A 24,694-nucleotide genomic window follows, 5' to 3' on the forward strand; every position below is an offset into this window, starting at 1 on the left:
AAAACATGGGACAATTTACTTTTTTCAGTGTACTAGATTAAACCTTCACATGGGTTTATGAAAATGCTGTCAGGATGGGGCTTATTTGTAGCATTTTTCACATTGACATATGTATTAAAACTATTTGCCATGAGACTACAAATTGAGCTGAGAATTCAAACCTAAGTAGCCAGGCCTTCATCAGAGTGGAGACCAAGAACCCAATAGCTAACAGATCTTCAGACTTTGTCTCCTAATATGGGAGAATTTGCCAGAAGGACAACCATCTCTACAGTACTCCACCAATCAGGCCTATCAATCAGGCCTTCATGTTAGAGCAGCATACTTTTACTGCAGTATCAGTATAAAATAAAAGTTTTAAGGCATTTGGTTCTCTGCTCTGATGAGACCAAATTCTAACTATTAGGCTGGAATGCCAAATGCTATGTCAGTGAAAACAAAGTACTGCTTATTACCTGACTAATACCATCCTTATGATGAAGAATGGTGGCGGCAGGATCATGGTATGGGGATGCTCCACATTGATAGGTATTGGGAGACTGGTCAAGAAGGAAGAAAAGGAAAAAATACAGAGAGGTCCTTGAATAACTTGATCCAGAACGCCTATGACGTTAAACTGTGGTGAAATATATCACAAACCGCAAAGATGCCTTAATGAGCTTATAAACCTGTTACTAACATAATTATAGCAGTAAGTGGTCTCATACACCACGAGCATTCAGTTCAGCACATCCAGTCAGCATTCAGGATTCAAACAATTCGTTTTTATAAGTAAGCAATCACATTTTATGTATACCGCAGGTATGACAAAACATTGCTTTTCACTGTTCTAAAGGCATTGATAACCAATTTTTTTCAAGGCATCTCTGGGGTTTTCAGAATATTTTCAAAATACCATGGCTGAGGAGCCTTACTATAGACTTCCCTTATAGGATTTCATAGGAAATATTAATAGATTCAGTTAAAAAATATAAACGTTTTCTTAATAGACAGTCGGTATGCTATGTCTAACATTATTAAATGTAATATATAAATATTAAGAATTTGATTGTTTCATGAAATGTTAATTTAACTTCAATAATGTTAATTAACATTCAATATTCAGTCAAGTCAATTCCAAATAATATAATTCAAGTTCAATTAATTATTTGAAGTATTATTAGAAATTATTAGAAATTCCGACATTGAAATCAAAAGAAAGTTAAGTTGTTTGGTGGAATGACTGCTTCCCAAGGGTTTCCCTTCGGCTTTTGATGACGTTTGCGGAAGTATACCGTTGATGTGGACAAAATGATCGGGGATCTCTTGATATTCGGGTAATGCCCGCCTGTTTATTATAAAACGTAAAGAACACTGGCTTTAGAAATGTTTTTAAACTAAAAAGCAATGTGTCGTAAAGTAATAATGGTATTTTGTATCAACCTGCTTGAGAGTTATTGTTGTTATTAGCATACATGCTAAGGTTAGCCACAATCCTGCTAACGTTACGCCCCTGTCGACGTTGTAAATAGCTAGTTTAACTTTTTTAGTTTTTAAGGATCTGGAACATTATTTCCATGATGAAATAGTAGAGAAGCAGAGTAGACAGACAGGTGGACAATGAGACATTTGGACGAGCCGTGGCTCCTAACCCATGGCCAGGGGTTGAGTGGTCCAGGTTCGGCAGGCTACCTTCTACTTCTGCCAGCTCACGTTAGTATAGCACTGCGGCCTAGTTTAGACATAACTACCCCAACTATATTTGTCGACTTGCTTAGTTACATATTTGCGGTTGAACTCCATATCATGTGTATATTTATGAGATTATATTCCTTTTCAGGACTCTACTTATGAATGCTTGTGCAGTGTTAAACTTCAAACTGTGAGTATGATACAGTTCTTTATATTGCTAGATGGGCCTGCAAAACACTTAAAAGACAATATTGTGTAATATATTAACCTCCCCTATAATGTATATGTATACTACATACTCATTCATGTTCCATTATCTTATATGCTCACCACCCATTGTTAACAATTGAATGCCAAATTTGTGTGAATTTGGTGTTATCTGTCATCCGTAAGCAGCGCCAAGTAAAGTTATAAGTATGTGTACATTAGGATTAAAGGTGTCTTATTCTGCTGGACCACGTTTTGTTTTGCTAGCTCATTAATACAAGACAAACACTGTCCTCAATTTCAGGAAGAGGAAGGAGTCACAAGGAGGATTTGGAGATGAACCTCGCGGGCCAACTACAGGTGTGTGAATATGATATATTAAAAAAAAAAGTAGTAACTGATTCTATGAAATTAAAAGGATGGACATTCAGGAGGTCTTCTTTGAGATTTCATTGTAAAATAAATTAGATTTACATTAAGTCTCCACCCCCCTGAGTTTATACTTGGTAGAGTCATCGTTGGTTGTAGACTAATCCTAAATGATGGAATAGGGGTCCTACAACTTTGCACACAGATCTGGCAGTAGTTGACAATTCTTATCTACGAGGCTGCTCAAGCAATCCTCAAGTCATAACACGTAGTTTCAGTTGGATCTAGTTTCGGTCTCTGACTCGACTTTCAAGGACATCTCGTTGTATTCCTTGGCCACTTCACTGTAGCTTTGGCTGTGTGCTGTGGGCCATTGTGGAATGCTGGGGACACTGTTGTCACACGCACAACCTTTCCACAGTCTTTTTAGTCTTCATCATACAACATCACTGCCATCGTCAAGGTGGTCTGCAAACAATAGTTTAGTGGTGCATGCCGCCACCTACAGTACAGGTGGTAAACCACATCTGCAATTATGTTACTTTTTTCTCCTTCAACTATTCATTTAGAATTGTTTATGCAGTGGAGACTTGTCCAGTTATATTTCAGCTTTGTATTTTCATACATAATTAATTTCATAATTATATATATTTTTAAATCCCCTTAAAAGTGTGAGGTATGGAGAAAAAAAACTAAATTAAATACATGACTCCTGAAGTTTTTCACATTTTGACACAACAAAACGTGCAAACCTCCAGTGTTTGTAGACTTTCTATAGGCACTGTAGAGCATAATCTTATGATGCAAGAAAGACTCTAAGCAGAGAAACCAATTTAGCATTAGTGAACCATTAAAATATATCTTGAATAAACTGTAGCCAGCTGTGGCGGATGTGGCTGAGCCTTCGAACTGGGTTGATGCATGACTGGTGCACTGCATTTCATGATGAACAGACAAGATTTCCCGATATCTGAAACTGCCATGGTGTATTTTTTTTTTTAGGTGACAACATCAGGGAGTTTCTCTTGAGTCTACGATACTTCCGGATTTTCATTGCCTTATGGAATGTCTTCATGATGTTTTGCATGATTCTGTAAGTATCTGCCATCATGTACGAACTAGAACAGACTACAGACTTACCAGTGCTGTCCCACTGATGTGGTTAATATGTGCCTCAGAAATTACACCACACTGACCCAACTGCAGATCTGTCTTTTCTCTTGCCTTTTGAAATGTTAGAACAAATTAAATGAACACAGCAAGTTCAGAAATGAGGTGGGCTATAAGATGTTCAGATCTGTAGTTTGTGAATAAATTGAGAAATGTTAAGGGAGATTCAGCAAAAGATACCTTCAACAAAGAGGGGGAAGCCAGGAAGGGAACAAGCAGCAGCTAAGAACATATAGAGAGAAAAAACATTCAAGCACAATATGTGATCTGCTTTTGGGAATAAGCTTTGGGATGTTTAGTGCCAGATAATTCTTCTCTAACGGTTAGTGAAAAGGTTACTTCAATGTTTGGTGTATTAAATGCCCGATCTATTACTTTTCACAGATTGTTTGGATCATGATCAATGTCATTGTTGGAGTGGACACCCCTGCGACAAAAAAAACAACATTTACATTTATTTTGAGATTCGGTTGCTGTTGTGTTGGATCCTGCAACCTTTGACCATTCTGTGTATTTACCTTGTATTATACTGTACATGTCAATATCTATAGCCTGGACTTTTTAGTAAAATATACAGAATATGAAAATACTACAACTATTACATGTTAAAATAAATGAGTTCTATTTGGATCACCTTGTTTATTCAACACAACTCTGTGAATATACAAGCACCCAAAGCCGCAACTGATTATTGGCTATTTTAGTCTCATGTTTCAGTTTGTTTTAACCATTTACTATGTATGTATTTAGGTTGCTAATCTGTTATTTATAGTCCCCGTTTCTTATCAAATTTGTGAATACAATGAGAATATATTGAAATCCACCACCATGAACTAATGTTGGTTTAACATGGGTCTTCTAATGTTATTAACAGTTACACATTATCACTACTTTTGTGTACTTTAATTTTATCACATGCCTATGGTGTGGTTTTGTAAAATAAACCTTTACTCTGAAATGCACTCAGTCTTTTCATACATACCATTTTAAAATATTCTCTCATCTGTTTCAGTGGTTCTCGATTAATGTATGCGTTGTTTGACACACACGACGTAAGCATTGAATACTATTTTCAAAACAGTTGCTATTAAGTGTTGATCAAGCAATAACAAAAATAAGGTTGGTTGTTTAACAATTTATAATTTAGGCTTCTCTGTTTGCTAAAGGTTCGATTTTAGAAACCTGCATGTTAAGGCTACTGTACGTGTACGGTGTACACCATGTAATTTGGAAAATGAAAATTCACACAAAGAATATGATAATTTTCAAAGCGCCACAGGCATGGCAGTGTACGTGGTGATGTCAACGTCTGACGTTTCTGTTACAGCATTTGTTTTACCCACCATGCATCAGGAGAGCGTTTCTCAACATCGGTGTTGATAGGAATTCCGAATCTTTTCGGTGAGCAGGCTCGGCTCATTTGGCTCCCGAACGGCTCTTCTTTTAAAATGCTTAAAAATGAATTCAGAACAATGAACAAAGTGCTTATCAATGTAAATGCAACGAAGTAGCCTGGAATTATATTAGAGGGTAAAAATAATCGTTGATGCTAAAAGGACGTCAGGTAATCATTGATCCTATTGAACGGCTCATGTACCAATGCGGTTCCCAACGTGCACCAAAAAGAGCCATTCGTTCGCGTACGACCCATCACTAAGTAGTAGAGAAATCAACCAATGAGAGAACCTGATGTTGAGAGAAAGACCACAGCGTACCGAAAAGGCAGTGGAACACCTGAGTATTGGGGAGATCCTCTATCTGGAGAGCGTTATTCCTTGCGATATACATGAATAAACCTTCATGGACTAACAATAAAGCTCCATAAATTATGGGGCCTTATTTACTCTCACATCTCCCGAAAGGCCTGTGAGTGTCTGCAACTTCAAGTCACCCACCCGTCTCTTCGGAGGATAGCGCTCCCCTGTCTACTGTTCCGCACCACTGCCAGGCAATGACAGCGGCCACCGCAACTCCGCAGCAGATGAGAGACCGGCTGATGCAGGCCATCGATGGCCAAAGCAATGTGAGTTAGCTAGATAACGTAATGTTCCCACTTTTTGCAAGTGTCTGTCTATCTTTCCCCTCTATTGTAGTGGACCCATACTGTATTGTGAAATCGTGTGGCAAACGCCGACAGTAAACATTAGCTACTTATCTGAGCCAGTAAGTGGTAACGTTAGCAATCTAGCCTCGCTAGCTCTCGTTAGCTAGCTCAGTAGCTGAAACAATTAGTTAATTAGCTGTGTAAGGTACTAACTAAACGCTAGTTACTCTGGACTTCGGTCATTGGTCTGTGCTAGTTAACTGAGTAGCTAGCTAGCAAAACTAACGGTACTTAGCGAGCTATGTGCCTGTCATTTAGCCAACTGCTAGGCAAGTTAGATGTAGTTAAGTGTATTGACATTCGAAGCTATGCTGTAAACGTAAGCTAGGTTTCTGTTGCGCACTAGCCTCCGACCTAAGTTAGTTGGGACTTTTCAGTCACAGTGCTTAACGGTGCATTTACTTTAGCTAGGCCCAAGCAGGCGGGCTATTTGGCAAATTAATCTGGTGTTGTTTACTAGACACTATCCGAACAACTAACATGTTAACTATAAATGACATTTTAATGACGATTTGACCCTCTTTACACTGCACGACCGTTATTCGAGTTTTTCAGAAATAAGACACCAAAGCATACACGCCAACAGTCACACTGTCCCAGCTAGTAACTACGTTACTGCTATATAGTTCAGTAAAAGACAATTTGACAAAGGTTTTCAGTAAAAAAAAAAAGCACAAGATATTGCATTCAGACATGCTTGAAGCAGTTTATAGTTTAGGTCTGGTATGGGTGTAATCAGTCACAATGGCCCAAATGCTTTGACCTTAATTATATGTGATTAACGAAGAAAGAAATGACTTCCCTGGAAAGAAATGACTGAGGTCACTGGAGTGTGGTTGGACTCCTGAATGGTCAAGACAGACACTGTCTTTCTAGTATGTTCATCTCTGCCTTACAACATCATTTGTTGATCCAATTATATAAAACGTTCTTCTTGTACCAATCCCCTTATTGTTTACTGTCACATTTGTTGGATAAACATAGTCAAGTTTAGTGGTCTGGGTTTAGCCAAAAAAATTACCGGTATGAGTTGAACAGTTTATATTTGCATGTATGTTTTCAGTTTTGTCATCTCAATCTCAACGGCTATCGGATTAGATGCCTTGTGGATACAACAGGTGCACATCTGAAAGTCCATTCAAATTAAAATGTATGCAGTGACACTCCACACCAGCAAGGGAAATAACAGAGTGCACTAGTCTGAACATCTGTGTTTGTTAATCAGCCAGAACAGTCGATTCCTTATCAATAATATTTGTGTACTACAAAGTTTACTACACTCCAGAGAATTCTGGATAGACAACTGGCTACTGACAGAATACTCATTGCATTGTACAAGTTGTAGCTGTGCCCTGTAGACTAATATTTTTGGGGAAATCTATGCAATGCTAGTAGGCCTAACCATCAACTACTTCTGTTTAGTTTTTTTAGTAGACGATCCTTTGTTAAATTTAGGTTAATTGTCAGGTACAGGGGGAACTACATAGAAGCAATCCAGCATAAGGCTCATTTTATATAACCAAGCTAAAAATATGGTAAGTCGTTCTACTGCCTGCAGACAACATGACTTGTTGGCAAATATTTTATTCATTTGATACAATCGGTACCCACAGGTCAGTGCCTGATTGTAGTCTATTAATCTGGGGAGTGTACATTAATGGTCAGCCACGGTTTTATTAAGGGTGTGAGTTTACACAATAAAGCGTTTAAAAGACTGTAACATCCTTAACGTGAAGGAAAAATACCAAACTTAAAAAATATATATATTTTCTTCCCAAAGTCAAAATAACAGTAATCACCACCTAATGTGTCCATGATTATAAAAAGACTCATCAATGTTGTAATGTCAGGAGGAGAATCAAGTTTTAGTAACCACCGTATGGTAGCTTCTTGATTTGTTAGAGCTACAAAACCAAGTGCAGTCTCCCAGCTTTAATCTGAGGGTATTCACATCCAAATTGGAGGAAGGGTTTAGGAATTACAGCTCTTTAATTAGTAGCCCCCTTTTTTTTCAAGGGACCAAAAGTAATTGGACATTTGACTCAAAAGCTATTTCATGGACAGGTGTGGACTATTCCTTCGTTATTTCTTCGTGAATTAAGAAGTTAAAAGGTCTGGTGTTGATACCAAGTGTGGCATTCACATTTGGGAACTGTTGCTGTGCCCTCACAGCATATCTCTCCAGCATATCATTATCCAGGTCTACCGTGAAGAGAAGACTTCATGATAGCAAATACAGAGGGTTCACTACAAGGTGCAAACCATTCATAAGCCTCAAGAATAGAAAGGACAGATTAGACTTTTCCAAAAAAACATCTTTAAAAAAAGCCAGCCCAGTTCTGGAACAGCATTCTTTGAACAGATGAAACTAAAATTGACCTGTACCAGAATGATGGGAACAAAAAAGTATGGAGAAGGCTTATGATCCGAAGCATATCACGTCTGAAAAAAACGGTGGAGGCAGTTTGATGACTTGGGCATTCATGGCTTCCAGTGGCACTGGGTCACTAGTGTTTATTAAAGATGTGACAAAAGACAGAAGCAGCAGGATAAATTCTGAAGTGTATAGGGATATATTGTCTGCTCAGATTCAGCCAGATTCAGCCAAATTCAGCGAAGTTGATTAGACGTCCCTTCACCTTACAGATGGACAATGACCAAATAACATACCGCGAAAGCAACCCAGGAGATTTTTAAAGCAAATGGTTGCAAATCCTAAACATTTCATATTATATATTTTTTTTCAACCCCTTGAATTAAAGCTGAAAGTCTGCACTTTTGCATCTCAGTTGTTTCATTTCAAATCCACTATGGTGGCGTACAGAGCCAAAATTAGGGAAATTGTGTCAGTGTCCAAATATTTCAGGACCTAACTGTATATGCTATGTTTGCTAATTGAGAATACAAAACTTTTAGCTAACTGCGTTTTCTACCCTCCCAACTCATTATTAGCTGTTTCTTTGTAGTTTTTTTAGCCTGTCCTCATTTAACTGAAATTAAAATTACATCTTCCATTGATTAGCCATTCAGAGGCTACAGCATGAATTTGTCTGTTTGGTGACATCACAACAACCTACACAGGACAAGTCACTAAACCGTTTATAAAAAACAAAACGATTACAAAAAAGCCTGTTTTAACGTTAATTGCATTTCACTATTTTTCACATCCCTAGCTGTCAATGGGAGTTTTTGAATCAAATCGTTCAAGGATTTGAATCTTCCACGTCACAATTAAATGTAATGGAGGTCGGCAGTAATGAGCAAAACTGTCTAATGTTGTTTGCCAAGGATTTTGGTTTTTTTGGGTGGGTGAAAATATACTAATTACCAGGAATTCAGTAAATAATTTGTTAGTTTGGTTTCGGCTCCCAATAATCAGCTGATGACTGAATCCAGATGCCTCCACCACCCATGTCTTAGAACCTTTACGGTAGTTAGGCATTATTAAGCTTAATAACCTACAATCTGACCCCGACTTGATTTGATTGATCTGTGAACTTGCAAATTGTTCTTTTATGCATAGTTTTAACATTGTTAATTGTTTACCTTTCAGCAGATCCGCAACATGGTGGCTGTAATGGAAGTAATTTCCTATTTGGAAAAATATCCCATTACCAAAGAAGCACTTGAGGTAGGTAGTACTGTGGACAAATAAGCACATGCCTCCACTCACTTTGACATATTTCAAAATGGTGGTTAGAGCCTAAAACAAAATTTTTCTTGTTCTTACTTAAAGGAAACACGCCTCGGAAAGCTGATCAACGATGTAAGAAAGAAGACAAAGGATGAGGATCTCGCCAAGCGCGCAAAGAAACTCCTTCGCACTTGGCAGAAGCTGATTGAGCCGGGTCAGGGTGAGGCACTGTCCAAGGGCCACGCGGGGCCAGCAGGCACTACTAACGGTGGTACGCATCCCTGCAGGAACGATGTCCCCCCTCCAGCCACCGTCCTCCCCTCAGGTAAAATGGTCCCCGAGCTCAAGAGTAGAAATGACTTCAACAACTGTTACTCGCCCAAAGCGGAAAAGTCGAGCAACCGGAAGCGCAAAGGGGAGCAAAGGGACGGACAGCAGATACCGGCAAAAATCTCAAAGACGACGGCTTATGAAAGAACACAAAAGTCACGGCCGCCGACCAATGGAATTGGGACCAGTCCAGAGGCTTTTACTGGCACATTTGACGCTCATCCGTATCCACAATCGGACAAGGATGGGGCTGAGAGTCTTGACGACAGGCTCAACAAAATCCCTGTCAACGCTGTTAAACCTCACCCGAGCTCCCCTGGACACGCCAAACCCCCTAGTACGTCTGCATTGCTCAAAACGGCCGTGTTGCAACAGCAGGCCAAAATGGACCTGGCTGCCTCAGGAGGGGGGCCGTATCAGCCCAGAAGTCCCCGCTGCAACTCGTATAGTCCCAGAAGTACCAAACAGGATGCAGTGGTTAAACTGTCTGCGCCTAAAGCAACAACTCTACTGAACCCTGCTCGGAGTCCCAGGGTTACGGGCAGCTCTGGCCTGGTGCCCCCTCCTCTCCCTTCACAACCTTCAACCCCACGTATCCAGGGTTCCCTCGCCATCGGGCCTCCATCTGCAGAGTCCGCCCTTGACCGGGACATACCGGCAGACGTGGACCAACGCCTTCAGCATGGTACCAGGAGACCTGATTTTCAGTGTGACTCTATGCACAACTCTGTGTCGATGTTGGCCCACGGTGAAGAGGTGAACGCGGAGGGTGACGGTGCCATAACTGGCACCGGGAGAAAGAGGAGGAGGAAATACAGGTCCAGAGACTATACTGTGAACTTGGGTGGGCTTCCGACGGACGAGAGCACAAAGCCATGCAGGTTAAAAGACCGCAGACTTACGTTTGACCCTGTAACAGGACAGATCAAACCCTCGACCCACAGAGAGTCTTACCCAGAACGGGATGCTATGGTGGTACCGGTCACCTCCGAGCCCCCTAGGACAGAGCTGCTTAAGCAGAACCAGTGTGCACAGAATCCCCCTGTGACTCCCAGTCCCTTCCAACAGACCAACTGGAAAGAGCTGTCAAGGAACGAAATCATCCAGTCGTACCTTAACCGTCAAAGCAATGTGCTCACGTCGTCCGGAGCGCAAACCTCGGGAGCACACTTCTTCATGTCCGAGTACTTGAAACATGAGGAACATCATATCAAAGAGGCCAGAAAAACACACGTGCTGGCACCAAATATCCCTGGCACAGACTTACCTGGGGTGAGTCGAGAAGTCACTAACAAGGACCTCGACAGAATGCACAAAGAGCACTGGCCTGGGGTGAACGGTTGCTATGACACCAAGGACAACTGGTATGATTGGACAGAGTGCATATCCTTGGACCCTCATGGGGATGAGAGCAATTTGAACATCCTGCCATATGTCTGCTTAGATTGAGAGTTTAACAAGCAGTGTTACTGAATTAAGAGGGGTAGATATTACCTTCTGTTGCTCGCTACTTGGCGGTTAGGTAAGTTTGGTGTGCAAAAGGGCCAGTGTCAGTAGAAGAGCCAAACATGCTCACTCCTTTTCAGAGTCGACATAAGAGGCCTTTCTGTTTGTGCTGCCCAACAAAAAGCAATCACTGATTAGTGTTTGATGGGAGGCAGCTTGGCTGTAGCATCAGTGGTGGTCCATGCATTGTCTGCCAAATGCAGAGTTAAGGAGCCCAGTAACTTAAAGTATGGAGCCTGTTAAGCAGGGACAAGCTGGCATAGAGAATTAAATGTGTGATTTATATAATGTATGCATTTAATTAATGACTAATTCTTATTTGATTAGTTATGTTTTTTTTTTTGTTTTTTAAGTCATTGTTCAGTCAGTTCTGCTTGTCAGATAAGGTAAAACAGAGTTTTGCATATTTTCTCACAGAAATGGTTTGTTAATGCAGTAGCAACATTCCATACCACCACACAACTGGAGTTGTTCTTGACAGAACACCAACTTATATACAGGGAAACAATCTGCAAAATGACACATTATGGAAATGTGCTAGTTAATAGCATTTTCTTTATCTTTGCCTTTTTTCCTCTCATTTCTAGGTTGTAAAATACAACATTGCAATTTTGTACTGTGAGGACAAACTTACAAATAAATTGTTTATATGCTGGAAATCTACTTGTTACCATTCCTTTAGATGTTGTTTGCATTATGGGAACCAATGGTTGTCCCTAAACGGAGCCTTAGTGAATGTACAGAAAGCCTGTGTTCAGTTGAATACAGAAGAGAATATATCTACTTATTTGCTACCTAATTCTCTTAGATGAACACGTTGATACAGAATGTGTTAATAAAAAAAAATGCAAATTGTGAGTGTTTCTCCCTTTTAGTGGAACTGTGCGCCTCGGGACGCCTATTGCAAATATATTCCTATTGAGACCGTATGTCTCAAATTAGCCTGCCTATACCTTACCTGTGCTTTAATATTGTTAAGGCACTGGTGAGGTGAAAAATGCTTAATTTCCCTCGTTTAAATCAAAGAGTCCCCTTTGCGAAATGCTATCTAAATGTTTACTTGAAAGCCTGATGCTACAGTTGCCATACCTCTATACCGGAGTCCAACAACTTCAAGCGTTTAACTGAGACACATTTCATAAATCATTCTGATTCTGATCAACGTTACCCTCGGATAAGCTAGTTGTAAGATCACCATTTTATATGAATGAAATCGTCTCAGATCTCCGCAAGTGCATCGTTTATAGAGCTACGGATCCGATTTGACATGGACCTTTCCAGAAATGCTTAGCTTAGTGGTGTGCCCCCCACGTCACCTTCTGTAACGTCAGCAAGAAAATACCTGGGTTCAAATAAAAGGTTGGTTCCAAGGAATAAACATGACCAGAGGTTGTGTACTTAGAAGTCTCTTGAATAGCCTATTAATTTAAACCTAGACTTATTCTTGCAGGCTGTAGTCATGCTGCGTCACGTGGTGTCTACGGTAATCATCAGTCCAAAAACTAAGGAGTGGAAAGTAAGGAATGTCACGATAAAAAGGGAAGTATTACAAAGAGCAACTTACATATGTTGCATCTTGGAAAATATTGATAATCTATTTCTTGCTAACGTAAGTCGTGGTAATTTGGGGTTTTTGAGCTTGCTCATAATTGTTGGCAATCGCTCATAATTGTTGGCAATCACTCCTTGAAGTAGTACACACTCAAAATGACCCACAATGCAATGCTCCTTCCATTAACAACATGAACACTGTCGTACGGTACGACTTAGTTTCATATCTTCTCAGGATATCTCTGTCAAAACCTAGCAAGAATAAGGCCATGACCTTGATTTCCATTCAAAATTAAAGTCCCCCAACGAACACGGTAAAACATTTGCATAAAAGGTTGAACTAACGTTTCCTCAAGACATTAAATCACTTTCATACCACAAATTAGAATATTATTGATGTTATAGCATTAGGAAAGATGATTACTAGATACATATTATTGTAACAACAATACAAGGAAAAAGATTAGTTATGCTACACATAATATTATTAATTATAATAGTTTTAACAATTATTAAATCAGTTGAAATAATCAACTGCAGAAAACATTTAAATCCATATTTCTTTCAGTTTTACATTAAACATACATATTGTACCCTCTATGTTATGGATCATTAAAGATGGGGCCTAGATTTCATGAACATTTTTTCCTTTCCATATCCATCAAGTATAAGATTGGAAAAGAGTGGCTGCAGTCACTCCTTTGGCATCCTTTAAAGAGTGGACAATTAGCATTGAGGAGGATTGTGATGTTCATCACACTACAAGTATTTCATATGGCAAGAGAAATTGTAAGCAGTGGTTTCAGTTTTCTGTAACCTCTCTGATGAAAGGTGACTGGAAGTGGTTCTAGAAACTGTTTGAATTGGGCAACATCAATCACTTTAATCTGTCTGAAAGCACTGGTCACATTAATGAAAGAAATGAATCTGTGTGAGCATATTTAAAGAAAACACCTGAAATCTACATTATATTTGGTTTGAGAATAGCACTATGCAGCCAACTTGGACAGCATTAGGACTGTACAGAATTCATTGTATGTTGTAAAAGGGGTGTCCGTTGAACTCAGAAGCACTTCTCCATTTCAAATTCACCAGGTACTACATGCATGTTCAACTCAATGGAACACCGTAAATAACAATATAATTCAGAACATTTAGTATGCAATTCAACCAATTTAACACTTTGTTTAAAGGGACTTCCAGTTGGAGATAAGACTGAGGGTGTATACTTAATTGTAAGTAATGCTTATTAACAAACAGTGGATTAGTAATCACTTTGGCACATATAGTATTTATTACATGCAGTTGACCATCTAAACTATCAACTGATAACACTTGTAATGTCCCATACCTAATATTTGAAATCTACGATTTACTGTGGCCTCCATAATTCAGTCAGTCAATCTGTTCGGTCACATCATTTGTTGCAGGCGTAAGAGAGCTGTCAATGTTTAGTCTTGATGCTTTCCATTTGGTCTCTGCTATTGGTGTGTCAATATGAGAACCAAAGATTGGTCAATGAAAATCTAGTAAGCCATTACGAGAGTGATGGCAAGAGGACTGTGTGAGGAGAAGAAAAATTACACAACAAACAGGGAATCGTGTACAGTCCATTACAAACTCAGACTGTAATTAAGCTGATATAAGGGGCACTAAGGGGGCATTGCTGGATCTAGAATGTATAAACGCATTTCAGTTGAATTGACCAACTCTTACTGAGATGTATGGTGAATTGTATAGGGAGTTGCGTACAGTCCACTACTGCTTGTGAGAAAATTAGCCACTCTTAACGGACAGTTAAATAAGTTGCAACGCTCCTCTGTCTGCACACTTGGTGGACTTTTTTAAAGATAGTTTAGAACCAAGAAGCAACAGCACTTGTCTCAAAGAAGAAACCCCAAGCCGCATATTTTGACAATTTTCAGTATGATAAATATTATTACATCATGTTGCAAATGGTGCACATTTTCCAAAACGTACTCCGCAATTACCTATTTATTATGTATAAAGGGACGTCACTCTTATTCTGGAGGCGTCCAAATAATCGGTGACCCGGAAGTAGTTAGCTTTTCTTGAGTGTTTCAGAGGTCTCCACGTCTCATTCACATTGCTTTCCTTAGAGCTAATGTTTCAGGCCTTGTTGCCAGACATACGCCGGTGACTCCAAACTGGGAAGATGGCTGCGGTGGAGCGTCCCCCAGTCAAGGAAGGGGTCCGGATAGCGTTACTCTGTTTCTGTTGGTATACGGTTAGTTCGGGAGGAAACGTCGTTAACAAAATTATTCTTAATGGATTCCCTTATCCTGTCACCGTTTCTCTCTTTCATATATTCTCAATCGTCGTCTTCCTACCACCGTTGTTGCGGGCATGGGGAGTCCCCAAAACAGAAGTACCAACTAAATACTATAAATGGTATATTCTTCCTTTAGCTTTTGGGAAATACTTCGCATCTGTATCGGCCCACTTCAGCATATGGAAGGTACCGGTTTCCTACGCACACACTGGTAAGCATTTCTCTGAATAGGGCTGGCTGGCTCAGATTCAATGCATGGCATTCAAACTATGTATGTTAGCTAGCAACAATCCTCAACGGGTATATTGTGCTAGACAATTCGTATGAACTTCAGGCGTTCTTCACATGGGCCTGTTGATGACATTACACACGGTTACCGAGTGTATTGCGTCTCTCCTTACTGCTAACTTAAACGAAGCAGGTTTGGATACCTTTTTGTTTGGGGGAGGGGCCCATCTAGCCAGTGACTCGATTAGAAACGTGTACTGTACACAGTTGTCTCATTCAGTGGCTGGTTATTGTGGTTGGACCGGAGATCAGTAATTTCATAAATGGTTAGACCTTTGAGCCTGGTATCGTTTTTTTATATTGTGCCCTGAGGAAAAACAAATAAGGATCTGTTCACAAGTTAAACTAAAGAAAACACGAATAATGTACTGTCCAAACATCTGTGTTATAATGGCCATCATACATTATAGGAGCCAATTTAATTAACCATTTCATGCATCAGTGTCTTGAATTTGTCTTCTGGTTTATTAACTATGTGAATATAAAGGTTTAAATGAAGTCCATGTTGACAATAACATTTTGATTGCTGGTTTCAATAGATGGTTGCCTTTTAATAAATCATATTCTTCTAAAATTATTTAGGATTTTTTCCCCAGGGCAACTCCTTTTTCAGTTTATTTATTGCCATCACCACAGAGGATGTTCTGTCAAATCAATGGGCACACAACAGGGCAGTCAAAGTGCAACGTACTTGTGCTCAGCGAGTGAGATGCCCCAGACAACCTTTAGCCAAAACCACTGGAGCTGTGACATGCCACTTGAGGGGTGTCCTTGGGGTTGTACAGCACAGCCAAGCCTACAACAGGGTGTGCGAAACTGAATATGTCCCTGAGTGCAACACATGCCTTGGTGTGCCCAGACCCTCATCTGGTGTGTTGTTGGAAATTTCAGTGTGGCAAGTATGTAGTTATGTCATCACACTTTTGGGGACTGGAAGCATGGGTGGAGGGCCTAGAGCACCATCCTGTCTTATCATCCACGAAAATAAGAATACAATGAGGTATTGCCTCATCCCTGCTTTTTGGGGATCCCCGGAGTGTTTTGTGCGAGTGACGCTGACTTTTGGGTGATTGGAATTTCACCCTAGTCCCTGCATATCATGCAGTTGACATCCACATTGGCTGGCTAAGCAGTAGACACCTCATTATGGGATGTAGCTCGCACGCTCGCGTAGTGTAGCTAACTCGTGTGACGAAAGGTGGGGGCTGATAACGCAGGTTCATTAATACCTGTAATACCTGTAGTGACGCAACGTTCCGGTGCCACGTTTTGTGTTGACATGAGGTGTGTCTGTGACACCAGACAAAATGAAACCTGACCTGTAGGCGTGTGGGCCCTTGCGTCATCAGTCCAGTGTACCTCAGAAGCTATATCCTTCCCCTCTGTGAACAATGGCGGTCCACCTTGGGCCCAGAGTTCTCAGCTCAGTCCCCGGGCAGGATCCTTTCATCCGTCTTCCAGTCTTACCCTCTTTTTGTTTCTTTTCGCCCCACAGTCAAAGCCACAATGCCAATATGGGTTGTGCTGCTGTCCAGGATTATCATGAAGGAGAAACAGACAACAAAAGTGAGTAACACTCCGACTGTGTATGTAGTTGGTTCCGGAAGCTTCGGTCCGAGTTGTGTTGATGTGTCACAACTTGAGTGTGTCTGTTGGCTGGTGTTCCTGTCGTCAGCCTTGTGCCTTTGTCTCCGGGTAGCAGGAAAACAGCCAAGCGTGTCTGTTAATATTTCAGGGGCTGTAGTGTGGCACACTGACCAAGCTGTGTAGCATACGCTGCATGTTGGTTTGCAATCATTTCAGCTATACATTTCTCCGGGATCAGAACACATTTCATTCAGGTTTTTCCCGGTGCCAACTTTCTCCTGGTCTTAGGTGTACATGTCTCTCATCCCCATCATTGGAGGAGTGCTTCTGGCCACCATGACCGAGTTGTCCTTTGACGTGTCTGGGTTAGTCAGCGCCCTGGCTGCCACACTCTGCTTCTCCCTGCAAAACATCTTCTCCAAAAAGGTACGTTCTAACCATCTGCACACGCTCCAAACTGACCGGCAGTCATTTACAGTTCATTTGGTGGATAGATATGCAAAGCAGAAGAGCACGTTTTGAATTTCTGAGGACCTGTGAGTGACCAGGTTGTAGAATGGGTTGTTACTCTGGCTGGTATTCCTTTTAATTGGGGGCTGTATTTTGTTGCCTAGGGTGGTCTGGCAGTCTAATCTTTTTATTTTATTTACCCCACTCACTCACTGTCACTAAAATGACCCCATAAAACATAGTTATAAATTACTGGTTTGCCCTTGTAGGAATGTAATCTGGTTCAGTCAAGACTGCAGTATTACAGTGTTGTTATAGTAGACGTCCATCATAATGCACATAGAATGACAACGCTGTCAAAGTCGAGGCCTGTACAGTGCATTGTGGACGTATTTGCGGCCTGTTCTCAGCGACGGCGTGTCTGAGGAGTGAAATGACCCTTGAGTGACCCTTTGTTTTCAGGTACTCCGGGACACCAGGATCCATCACCTGCGACTCCTCAACATCCTGGGCTTCAACGCCGTGTTCTTCATGGTGCCCACGTGGGTTCTGGTGGACCTCTCCTCCTTCTTGGTCGAGGGGGACTTTGTGAGTTTCCAAGGGCGTGGGTTATTTTTTTTAATGGCGCCGTTAAATCCCCTTCTGTTGGGAGTGAGTGATCGTTCTCTGCCCCCCCCTCAGACGGGCGTGTCGGAGTGGACCAGCACCATCCTCCTCCTGTTGGTCAGCGGCTTCTGTAACTTTGCCCAGAACGTCATCGCCTTCAGCGTCCTCAACCTGGTCAGCCCGCTGAGCTACGCAGTGGCCAACGCCACCAAGAGGATCATGGTCATCAGCATATCGCTCCTGATGTTGCGCAACCCTGTCAGCTCCACCAACATCATGGGCATGATGACCGCCATAGTTGGTGTCTTCCTGTACAACAAGGTGACCACCTCTGACCGCAGGCCGCTTCTGCTCTGCCCTTTTAGCTACTTCGCCGTTTTGCGTGTTCAGCGTGCGGCGCTGTTTGAGACGATTCCTCTTCTAAATCCTGTCCTCGTTAACGAGGTCCCGTTGGCTTAGAGAGGTCGCACGGATTGGGAAACACTTTAAGGCTGTTTGATTCATTTCGCCCTGGTAGAGTAGTCTTTTTCACTGGGTGAGATTTGACTTCATTTGATTGGTTAGTGTTTGGAAAGTCCTGTTTATTGCCGTATCACCATGGAAAAGTTGCTTACTGTTCAGAAGTCAGACATTTTTAAATCACTAGCGAATTCGATTTAGTTTAGCATTTGTATGTATCTGTATGTAGTACTATTTTACTTATTGTATTAAATACTAAACACCAAGCTACAATGCAAAGTTTTCACTTTTGTATACAAATTCTACCAGCTGACAATTTTGCTTCTGAGAGTGTGTTCGGAAGCAGAATGTTCATGTTCTTGTCTTTGACCTGCTACTGCCTGATGGTAGCGAGTCCTGCTAACTTGGATTTTAGCTATTGCTCGGAATTGGTAGTCTGGATTGGTAGTCTGGATTGGTAGTCTGGATTTTTGTGGCCAATGCATGTTTGTCTCATTGTGCTGGCATCAGAACAGGATTTGTAATGGTTGTTGGTTTAGGTCATTTGCCCGTGGCCTTATGGAGGGCTGTTTGGTAGTTCACAGTTGTATTGCATGGTATTTTGTGAATCCTGACATGATCTTCTGTGACATTACTGTATGTGCAGCAGTGGTAGAGATTAGCTTTCTCTCCCATGGGGGTGAACCTTAGCCGCGGAGGCCCCCCCTCCAACCACCCCCTATTGCAAAAGTAACCCTAACCCATGCAACCAGATTTCCCAACTAAAAGATAATGTAAATATTTAATACTATTCTCCCAAAAATGTACGTACGTTTCAGGTGCCAACAAAATGTATGTACATTATTAGGCTACAACAAAGCATACCTGCAGTTATAAAACTTTGCTGCTAGCTGATTTGGGACCTGGATCATAACTGTAATCCGTTTTCGCTATAAACTGTCAGTGTAACATCAGATCTATCAATTTTGCTTCTGTCGCTCCACAATTTTACTAAAGACGTTTCTCAAGGGCACATATCATTATATTTCATTTAAAAAATGTATTGCTTTTCTTTCCTTTGAGTGGCAGACATATCTACGTTCCATTTTTATGTTTTGTTACTTTATTTTATACTGTTCAGGTCCTTAGGAAACAAGCCTACAGAATCCAGCGTTATACCCAGGGATGCCAGATTAGCTGACAATTTAGGCCCAATCACCTTAACATAAAACCACACACTGTCATTAAAAATAGCACAATTAAGGGGGGAACTGTCCCATCTTGCTATGTTGGCTGCACTCCCACGGTCCCAGATTGGTCCATCATACAAATGCATTATGGAATCATACAAAATATTGATGTCAACTAAATAATATCTTAATATAATTATATTTTGCTTGATATAATACTTTCAACCATAAGATTAACTTCTTGGGGGCCACGCACCCATTAAAGCTCTGCGTCTGATGTGCCGATTTAACATGAACCGCTACTCTTCTCACCTAGCGGCTGTAACTGTATTCTAGTCTGGACTCGCTAGGTTTAAAAGACCCCATTTTTTTGCCATACTTTACTTTTAATATATAGCGTACTGCTTCAAGTCTACTGACCATAAACCACTGTCACAAACAGAACAAAATAAATTATGTTTTAATTGCTGTAACAAAGGGCTCAACTACAAAAGACTCTCAGCTTCTCTCTGCATGTAAAAAACATTTAGGGAAATATGTTAAACATTGACAATCACTCTGAAGTGAATGTGAACATAACTTCATCTGTAATGGCACTATCATACCCACTGAGCAAAATGCACACAACAGCAATATTTAACTTTGTGAACTCTGTGTGTAAATAATCTATATCAGCTTTAACTTGTGAGTGTAACGTCTAACTATTGCCTTTTGCCACCAACAGGCAAAATATGATGCCAACAAGGAAGCGAAGAAGAAACTGCTGCCCTCCTCCAAGCAGGACATGGTGTCTTTTGACAATTTGGGACTGGGCAAGGAACAGCCCAATGGCTCGGTGGCTCTCCCCCACGGTTCAGACATTCAGTACGGTCGAAGCAGCGTGCTTACCGACCACTTTCAGTACAGCCGGCAGGCCTACACAATGAACTACAGCTCCTCCGGCCCCCATTATGTGGTTTAGGCCCGGGGATGAGCGGCTCGGACATTTTCTGTCAATTTCCTGTAGCTTTCCTAAACTCCTCCGGCAGAACAGAAAGGCAAGTGCATCGCTAGAAGAGGGAAGTATCAATCATGGGCTGGTCAATGTTTTGTCCTGAACATGTTCTCTAACATTATCTTCGCCTTCTTGTGTTGTATTCCTTTTTTTGTATGAACAATTGAATGGTTTATTTCAGTATGTCTGTATTTGTCAGAGGTTTATGTCCACGTTGACCGTTAGAGGTCCAGCTTTGTGTCTCGGTCCCAAATGAGGGTCAATATCTAATTTCATAACTTGTATTGGTGTCGATCTTTCCAATTATTTGTGACTGCGACATACTATTGGGTCTACACAACGGATGGCTTGGACCGTAGATTTATCTGACAAATGGTGACACTGGACAGAACTGCCTGTGAGTTGTTTTTGTCTGCCTGCTGATGAAGGAATGTTGCTGTATTCCTTTTACTGTGGGAGCTTGCTAATGTGGGAATACTTGTTACTGTAGCTTCAACGGTCCAAATAAATAGAATATACTTTTTAGTGTACATATATCAAAGTACATCTTTTGCATAAATTATCATGCCCTCATGCCTTGTTAATCAGGTTTGTGTTGGTTAAACTGACAGACAGTTTTATCATTGAAGTTTTCAGAAAGTTTTTGTGTTTTGCCAAGTATGGCTGCATTTGACCGTCTACATGTGAAAAAGATTTGCCCAGAAGAGATCCTGGTTTCACTAAGTAGTTGTGGAGGCATGGCATGAACACACGGCTAAAGATACAAAATAGAATCACTCATTCTCTTTCTATATTTACATTTGTCATTTTAATCGATGGAATATCTGATTTTGGGTAGCTGTGTAACATGGGGGATGAGAGATTCTGTTAACTGTGTTGGACCGGGTTTTATGAGTCATAGCTCCTTTGATCAGGCACTGCGAAGAACTCTCCTTTTCTGTTCTCATCTCATTTTCTGTATTCAATCTTAAATCATCTTGTTGTGATCGAGGAACAGCAGTCCCCCCCTGCTTCGGAGTCATGCAGCCACAGGGAGCCTCAGACGTTTTTAAAGACAGATGTGGGGCACTTAAACTGGTTAAAGGAATGTTCCCCGGCGTGTTTTTCTGGACGCAGCGGGTGGTTAGCGGGATTGCGTTAATGGAAGAACATTAGCAAACGAAAAACACTTTGACGGGTGTGTGCGTTGTCTGTTCCCAGCCCCGCTGGTTTGTGCCTACAACAGCTGGTCCCGCCTGTCACAAGCAGCCATTTATCAGCCGTTGGAAAGGCAAAGGGCACCAGCTCTCAACCAATAACAGGACTAGTACACGGCCACAGTGGGCATAACACAGCAAAATGTGAAATTAGGCAGACACGCACACCTTTAGCAGGTGCAGACTAACTGCCTGTCGTGTGTGTCCTCGATCATACAGTGCCGGCTGTACAACACGAGTCACTGAACGTACCGGTCCTCAGTCTGTGTTTGCACTGGACACTTTCCATCTCCCGGGGGGAGGGGGGCGATTGCGTCCACTTGAGCCCCTCCCCAAGAGTTTCTGCCCCATGTGTTTGTTTTTGCTTGTTAATTTGCATCAATTGGAAAAATGGGGACACGTTGAGAAAAGGAAAATAAAAGGTTTGTTTTGTGAAATTAAGTTCTCTTGTGCCAAAACACTGGGAAAGGCCACCGCGGTGTCTTCGGGACTGTGGGGACTTGGTTCTTCCCCTGATATTCACCAGATAACACAACACATGAATCTGCCCTCAATCCGGAGATTCGTGTCCTCATTGTATTGTGTCCTGTTGTGTATGTTGTTTATCGCTGACAGACCCTTGTGAGTGAGTGAGTGAGTGGGGGGGGGGGTTACCTTGACAAATAAAGGTGATTCTGTTTATTCAATTATATTTGATAAGGCTTGTTATCGCTCTGCAGCCAGGGGTCATTGCGGGCGCCCACCATTAAACCCTTATAGGCTGTGGGTTGGAGCGGTAAATGCCCCAGAGCATTTCTGGGGCTGACAGAAATGCTCTTGTTTCATGTAGGAATGCCTACTTTTTAAAATTCCCTGTGCTGGGGTTGGGATGAGCTGAGATCAGGAAATCCACCCGAATGCTCTTTACAGATGTGTTGTTTTTTTAAACTACGGAGGAGTCATGTTTTGGAGGGGAAATAAACAAGCTTTTGAGCTCAACAGAATGCCTGCGGGAGCTGTTTTCACAGTCCTCAATGTTCTGAATGAGATCTGGACTGTGATTCTGAGGAAGAAAATGCTTGGAAGGTTCCTTTTAAGTTGTTCATAAATCAATACAATGTGTGTCAGAGATGGACTCGTGGGTGTGGGAATTTTTGTTACCATATATCCTCCAGCTCTAGACCAGCAATGTTACCCACCCCATTAACCTAAATGTTGTCTTTGTTGAATATAACATTTCTATTTATAGTTTACATTATTTTTGTTCCCCAGCACATTCAAGCATTTTAAAGTTGCTCTCGGGTCCCGATTGATCAGCCAGTTCAGTTTGCCAAGCACCTACCAAAAACGCAGTGTTCTGAAAAAAGTGAGCTCACCCTCTCCAGCACATCACATCCAATCACAAACACTCTTAGGTCCTGGTGGCAGATGGGCTTTTTTATTGGGGGGGGGGGGGTGCACTGCTGTTTCTTACAAATGGTTGTCCCTTCAACTGGCAGGATTGACGGTCATGTGACCAAAGTTGCGGTTGAAGTAAAAACATTTCCATACAGTAGGAAAGTGTGATCTAACTTCATTTAATGCATGTTCAACTCTATTGGACTGTGACAACATGCGAAGATTTGGGATATTATTATTATTTTTTTTTTGCTGATTAACAGAAATACCAATTATATAATTATTTACATTCTGACACAAGGTGCCAAATTAAAGGAGCTATCTAATTCAAGTGCAACACCATTTTTTGGGAGTGGGGGTTGGTCTTAAGTCCTGTTCATTCAGTAGCACAGAGTGGAATCTCGTGGATTATGTATATGTTCAAATGAATGTAAAGCCTAATAGGTGTGTGTACATTAAGCTAATGGGTAGCATTTTGAACATGAGAATTTTAGAGACTCAATTGCAGCATACGCTTGAAGGTCGTAGGTGGAACATGCGTTTGGGTGGCTGGGGGTATTGTTTTGTAAAAGGTTGTGTAAATTAAGTTTTCTTTGTCTACAGGATCTTTAAAAACTGAATTTTTACTGAACCAATGTTTATAGATTTTTATTTATGGTGTCTAGGTACTGAAAAGTGTACATAAATGCAAACGTGCAGTCTTGTCTGCTTACATTTAGAAAATACTATTTTTTAAATGTCAAAAAAATAAATGCATTGTGAAATTTATGTATTATATTTTTTCCTTTACATTGAGGGCAGGTTTCATGGGCACACATCCAGGCTAGTCTAGGATTAAAAAGCAAGCTCAGTGGAGGGATGGGTATTTGAAAATAGCTTGAATTAGGACAATATGACTTTGCAAGTGGAAATAACCACCACTTAGAGTATTTCTACGCCTATCCAATGCTTCCTGCACAATATGGGCAAGGAACATGCAAGTCAGAAGTTCACATGTGGAGATATTACCCTTGCATTCATCTGGCATATACATATGGCCTCCCTACAAGGGTACATTTGTAATACTCAGCATCTATGGAACACGTTGAAATCATGTGGCGCTGCACACTTGGTCCAGTTTGTCCTGATCCTATGTGCAACTGCCCATTTTATTTGCAAAAATGCTTGTTTTTTTTTGGGGGGGGGGGGGGGGGGGGGTGACTGAAATGAAGGAATGTCTTGTTTTAATAATAATGGCATTTTATTATGAGTTGCTATTTGTGCTTTGAGTTACTTTAATGAAATCGGAGCATTAAAAGGATGTTTATGGATTTGGTATAATTTCCTACTTGAACCGTGTCTGATTAATTAATGGATACCATTATTTTGTGTCTCTCTGTGCAGTTTGAAGAAAGTTTACAGGAGAATATGGTTAGCTTAGCACAATTGCTGGAAGTCTTTGTTGGGTACATTTAAGTCTTTGAAGGACTACTAGACCTCTTAAAAGATAAAATGTCAGCTCATGGGGTTAGCCTTGTTTCATGGTTAAGGGTACCACATATTTGGGCTTTTAATATTGTGCCTGTTCAGAAAATTTTACTTTTCTACCGAGGTGGTGAAATGTGTTACTAACGGACCCAGGAGTTGAAATGTAACATGTTAAGAAACAAAGAAAAATGTGGAAGGTTATACTCTGTAGAAATCTCTACAGAAATAATTCCATATATATGGAAAGTCCATTCAGTCTAATTTTA

At 41.0% G+C, this 24,694-nt stretch overlaps 3 protein-coding genes across 5 annotated transcripts; all 3 read left to right on the forward strand.

Annotated features, from left to right (window-relative positions):
• Positions 1–1,211: 1,211 nt before the first annotated feature.
• On the forward strand, positions 1,212–4,379 carry smim7 (small integral membrane protein 7). The gene is made up of 5 exons (XM_010902563.3): positions 1,212–1,316; positions 1,820–1,861; positions 2,183–2,238; positions 3,250–3,340; positions 3,802–4,379. Exons 1-5 carry the CDS (start codon positions 1,291–1,293, stop codon positions 3,815–3,817), a joined length of 231 nt encoding a protein of 76 aa, XP_010900865.1. The 5' UTR covers positions 1,212–1,290; the 3' UTR covers positions 3,818–4,379.
• Positions 4,380–4,796: 417 nt separating this feature from the next.
• On the forward strand, positions 4,797–11,650 carry LOC105029287 (mediator of RNA polymerase II transcription subunit 26). Of its 2 annotated transcripts, none has more exons than XM_010902564.3 (3): positions 4,797–5,440; positions 9,075–9,152; positions 9,258–11,650. In XM_010902564.3, the coding sequence occupies exons 1-3, from the start codon at positions 5,369–5,371 to the stop codon at positions 10,932–10,934; spliced, it is 1,827 nt and encodes a 608-aa protein (XP_010900866.2). In that variant the 5' UTR covers positions 4,797–5,368; the 3' UTR covers positions 10,935–11,650. The 2 variants fall into 2 exon arrangements, with proteins under 2 accessions (XP_010900866.2, XP_010900867.2); XM_010902565.3 differs by having other exon boundaries at positions 9,078–9,152.
• A 2,957-nt stretch (positions 11,651–14,607) lies between these two features.
• slc35e1 (solute carrier family 35 member E1) lies at positions 14,608–23,729 on the forward strand. Of its 2 annotated transcripts, XM_010902567.5 has the most exons (7): positions 14,620–14,790; positions 14,972–15,046; positions 16,619–16,689; positions 16,999–17,136; positions 17,623–17,748; positions 17,842–18,087; positions 20,119–23,729. In XM_010902567.5, the coding sequence occupies exons 3-7, from the start codon at positions 16,630–16,632 to the stop codon at positions 20,353–20,355; spliced, it is 807 nt and encodes a 268-aa protein (XP_010900869.1). In that variant the 5' UTR covers positions 14,620–14,790; positions 14,972–15,046; positions 16,619–16,629; the 3' UTR covers positions 20,356–23,729. The 2 variants fall into 2 exon arrangements, with proteins under 2 accessions (XP_010900868.1, XP_010900869.1); XM_010902566.5 differs by having other exon boundaries at positions 14,608–15,046.
• The last annotated feature ends 965 nt before the right edge of the window (positions 23,730–24,694 follow it).

Source organism: Esox lucius, chromosome 8, assembly GCF_011004845.1.
Source record: "Esox lucius isolate fEsoLuc1 chromosome 8, fEsoLuc1.pri, whole genome shotgun sequence".
In the NCBI taxonomy this organism is placed as follows: domain Eukaryota; kingdom Metazoa; phylum Chordata; class Actinopteri; order Esociformes; family Esocidae; genus Esox; species Esox lucius.

Coding starts and splice junctions, on each gene's coding strand:
- slc35e1 (XM_010902566.5), top strand. CDS start 14,719: ATGGCTGCGGTGGAGCGTCCCCCAGTCAAGGAAGGGGTCCGGATAGCG. Junction 16,690..16,998: donor AGGAGAAACAGACAACAAAA/GTGAGTAACACT, acceptor TCCTGGTCTTAG/GTGTACATGTCTCTCATCCC. Junction 18,088..20,118: donor GTGTCTTCCTGTACAACAAG/GTGACCACCTCT, acceptor TGCCACCAACAG/GCAAAATATGATGCCAACAA.
- LOC105029287 (XM_010902564.3), top strand. CDS start 5,369: ATGACAGCGGCCACCGCAACTCCGCAGCAGATGAGAGACCGGCTGATG. Junction 5,441..9,074: donor CCATCGATGGCCAAAGCAAT/GTGAGTTAGCTA, acceptor TTTACCTTTCAG/CAGATCCGCAACATGGTGGC. Junction 9,153..9,257: donor TTACCAAAGAAGCACTTGAG/GTAGGTAGTACT, acceptor TCTTACTTAAAG/GAAACACGCCTCGGAAAGCT.
- smim7 (XM_010902563.3), top strand. CDS start 1,291: ATGATCGGGGATCTCTTGATATTCGG. Junction 1,317..1,819: donor GGGGATCTCTTGATATTCGG/GTAATGCCCGCC, acceptor ATTCCTTTTCAG/GACTCTACTTATGAATGCTT. Junction 1,862..2,182: donor GCAGTGTTAAACTTCAAACT/GTGAGTATGATA, acceptor CCTCAATTTCAG/GAAGAGGAAGGAGTCACAAG.